The 3918-nt window shown below is 64.8% G+C and overlaps 1 protein-coding gene across 1 annotated transcript; it reads right to left on the reverse strand.

The window, feature by feature from the left end:
* Positions 1–1250: 1250 nt before the first annotated feature.
* On the reverse strand, positions 1251–3525 carry LOC122570257. Its single transcript, XM_043732353.1, has 2 exons — positions 1984–3525; positions 1251–1874 (listed from the first exon to the last, which is right to left on the reverse strand). The coding sequence occupies exons 1-2, from the start codon at positions 3523–3525 to the stop codon at positions 1251–1253; spliced, it is 2166 nt and encodes a 721-aa protein (XP_043588288.1).
* Positions 3526–3918: the final 393 nt, after the last annotated feature.

Consider the following 3918-nt stretch of genomic DNA (forward strand, 5'->3'; position numbering starts at 1 on the left):
CACAGGATCGGTCCCAGCACCGATCCCTGTGGCACGCCGCGCTCCACCGGCCTCCTCTCCTCTTCGCCGTTCCGGCCGGCGTAGGTGATCCACCTGTCGTTCAGGTAGGCCCCGATGATCCCGACGAGGTACGCCGGCACGTCGAAATGCCGCAACGCTTCCACGATCCTGGTCCACGGGATGGCGTTGAACGCGTTCGTGACGTCCAAAGAGACGGCCAGGGCCACCCCTTCTCGACGGACCATGTCCTCCGCGATCCACCTGGTCCTCTTCACCGCGTCCACCGTCGAGCGGCCTCGGCGAAATCCGAATTGGCTGTCGTGCCAGCCGGGTGTCCGCCCCGACATGTGCGCCTCCAGACGGGCGGCGATCACGCGCTCGAACAGCTTGCCCACCTCGTCCAGAAGGCACACCGGCCTGTACGCGAACGGCGAGTCCGGCGGCCGACCTTCCTTGCGCAGTAGCACGAGTCTCGCCGTGCGCCACGTACGCGGATAGGCGCCCTCCCTCAGACATCTGGTGAACAGGTGCCGCAGACGGGGAGCCAAGATGTCGATCGACTCCGCCCAAACTCGGCCTGGGATCCCGTCCGGACCCGGTGCCACGTCGCGGGATGCCATCCTCTTCGCCGCTTCCAGCAACTCTTCCTCCGTCACTCGAAGCTCTTCCGTCCCCTCGGAGATGGTAGAACAGGGGACGGATGGCGACGCGTCGTTGTCGTCGTCCCGCCTTGGGAACAGAGTCCCGATCACGTTCTCCAGCAGCACCGGATCCATGCTTTCGGTCAGCGGGGGGGCCGGAGGTCGCAACTTTTTCGTCACTATGCGATACGGCCTTCCCCACGGATCTGATTCCACCGATTCGATCAACTCGGCCCAGCACCGAGCTTTCGCGATCTTGATCTCCCGCTGCAGAGCCCGTCTCGTCTCGCGGTAGTCCTCGTAGCAGCGGCGGATCTCTTCCTCGTCGCGGGTCCGTCTGCGGCGACGCGCCCTCAGAAATCCACGTCGGGCTCGAACGCAGCTAGCTCGCATGTCGGCGATCGCGGGGGTCCACCAGTAGACGCGGCGGTCACTTCTACCGCCCGGCACGGAGCGCGGCATCGAGGCGTCGCACGCCGCTGTCATGTATTCCCGAAGCTCGTCCGCCTCCTCGTCCACGCTGGTGATGGTGGTGGTCCGAGCGTCCCAGCTCCAGGCGGAAACGGTAACCGCCGCGCGCAACATGTCTCTGTCCCTCTCCTTCAGGCGTCACCTCGGTGTCGGTGGTGGCGGTGGCGGTCGGTGGGAACGGTTCGCGTCCCGTCGTCCATCGAGCTCCATCTCCATCATTATGTACAGGTGGTCCGACAGAGTCTCCATCCTGTCGGCCACTCTCCAGCCGCGAATCCTCCGGTATAGGTCGGCGGTAGCCCAGGTGACGTCGACGACGGACGAACCTCTCCATGCCACGCAGGTGCTCGCCGTGCCTTTGTTCGCCAGTAGAAGGCCCAGACCCGCGGCCCAGTCGGTCAGCGCTCTGCCGCGCGTGTCCGTCCTGGCGTCGCCCCATTGCGACGAGTGAGCGTTAAAGTCCCCGAGTACGATCACCTGACGGGGAAAGCATCTTCTGACGCAGTCGCCGGCCCTGTCCAGAAAGTCCTCGAACGCGGCTACGCCGCTGTTGGGCGAGATGTAAGCGCCCACCACTGCTATCCGGTTCCACTCGACAGCGACGTAGCCGTTGCCGCGTTCCAACAAGGCGCCGGGCGAGCTCAGCGCCGGCGTCCACGTTACCGCCGTCGATCCGTCCAGATCCCCGATCCAGTTGGGGGCGTCGGGGACGCGGTACGGTTCGGCCACTACCGCTAGGGCGACCCTGTTCTCACGGATGGTCTGGAGAAGCAGATCTTGTGCCCTTCTAGCTCGTCCCACGTTGCATTGGAGCAGACGCTGGAATCTACTCCGTCAACTCCATGGCCTCCCCCCGGCCATCTCTCTCTACCGTTGCTGCTGTTGCTGTTGTCGTTGCTGCTTTCTCGTTGCCGGCGGCGGCCTGCTGGCGAGCGGCTCGCCTTCTCTTACTGTTGTTGTTGACTTTCGGCGGTGCGCATGCCGCCCCGCCCATCCTGTGGCCCGCCGGTGCCCCGAGCGATTCGCACAGCAGGCACTTGGGCGTCGAGGCGGTACAGCCTCTGGCGCGGTGTCCGCTTCCGCCGCACCTGTAGCACAGGTGCCCTCGGTCCACCGTCGACGTGCAGGTTGCCCGCACGTGTCCCAGTTCCAAGCACTTGAAGCACTGCAACGGCCTCTTCGGTATCGCGATCACCTTCGCGATAGACCAGCCGAGCGCCACCTTCCCTGCCTGGGCGAGTTTCCGAGCTGCAGCCGCCGGGCACTTGATCCAGGCCGATCCGAGACCTCCTCTGGAAGTGCCGATCTCGCCGACCTGCACCTCCGTGCTGCTGCATCCAGCCGCCTTGGCCAGCGTTTCGCGCAGCTCCTCTTTCTCCATGGAGATGTCGATGTCGAGCAATCGGAGCTCGCCCTTGATCGTCAGCGCGCCGACTCTCACCTTGCTCGGGTCCAACACCCCGGCCAGGCGCGTCGCCAACAGGGACGCCTTCTCCCTGTCCTTGTCACCCGGGACGCGTATCACGATCGCGCCCGTCACCGCCTTCTTCATTCTCACGGATTGCAAGCCGATCTCACCGAGCGGGATCGTCCGCCTCGCCGTCGATACCACGTCCGCGTACGACATGTTGGCTCCCTCGGTCAGCGTCAAGGTCACCGCCGATGTTCGCGGTGTACGGGGGAGCGCGGCCGGTGTCGTCGGTCCCTTCCTGTTATTCGTCGCAGCGGCGGCGGCGGCGGCGGCGCTCGCTCTCGCCGCGCCTCTCCTCCTAGGTGCCGGTACGGGCGCCCGGTTCCTCGCCTCGCCTTCTCCTTCGGCGGGCTCCAGCCTCTCCTCGGCGATCCTCCTTCTTCGCCCGCTTCTGCTTCTCCTGCTCTCCACTACCCTCCACTCGCCACCCTCTTGTTCCCTGAGGGGCGGCGGGGGGTTGACGAGCGCCGGGCGGCGCGTGGCGGAATGATCCGCGTTCCGTCCTGCTTCCACCGCGCTCTGTCGCTGTCGCTGTTGCTGTTGTTGATGTTGTTGTTGTTGTTGCGACAACAGGCTGCCGAAACTTGTCTCCATCATTCGTATAATGTTGGGTACGAGATCGTCCACCTTTCGCTCCAAAGCGTCTAGACGCGCGCTCTGGCTCGCGGCCTCGCAGGGGGCACGGTCAGCCTCGGAGCCGCCGCACCGCGGGCATTCGAAAGCCGACATCGCCTTCCTCGACAGCTCCCTGCGGAGAGCCGCGTTCTCCTCCTGTAGCGCGTACATTCTCGACTCCGTGAGCCTCGACTCCGCGCTGCTGCCCGCTGATGTCATCCTTCGCGGGGCTTCGATCCTCCACGCGGCGTTTATAAAACACACCGTCTCCTTCAGGGCTTTGATAAACGTGCCCTTGAGGTTGGACGATGTCGTCGCAACCCTCATGATTTCGTTCAGGTGACGGGTTACCTCGGCGCCGACGTCCGCCGCCGAGCTCGTCCTGATTTGTATTTCCAGTTCCTGCGAGATGTCCGGTGCAGCTGTCGTCGCCAGCTTCCTCTTCTTCGTCCCCCTGGACGCCGTCGAGGCCAGCGACGAGCGGACAAGGCCGGTGCAGGGTGACAGGGAGCCTCGCGAGAAGGTGAGGTGAGTGGTCTTGACAGGTATGGGCCCACCAACTTCTCCGAAGTTCCCCGCACCGGATCAGCAAACTGACGGGTACCAGAGGCACCGACCAGCCGCCACCCGACTATAGAGGAACATCAGATACATCGGGGTTTCCCAGGGCGTGGTCCTACGCCCCGAGAACCCATACCCGCCTCATGCTCCCCACGTATA

This window comes from Bombus pyrosoma, linkage group LG8 (genome assembly GCF_014825855.1).
Source record: "Bombus pyrosoma isolate SC7728 linkage group LG8, ASM1482585v1, whole genome shotgun sequence".
Lineage (NCBI taxonomy): Eukaryota > Metazoa > Arthropoda > Insecta > Hymenoptera > Apidae > Bombus > Bombus pyrosoma.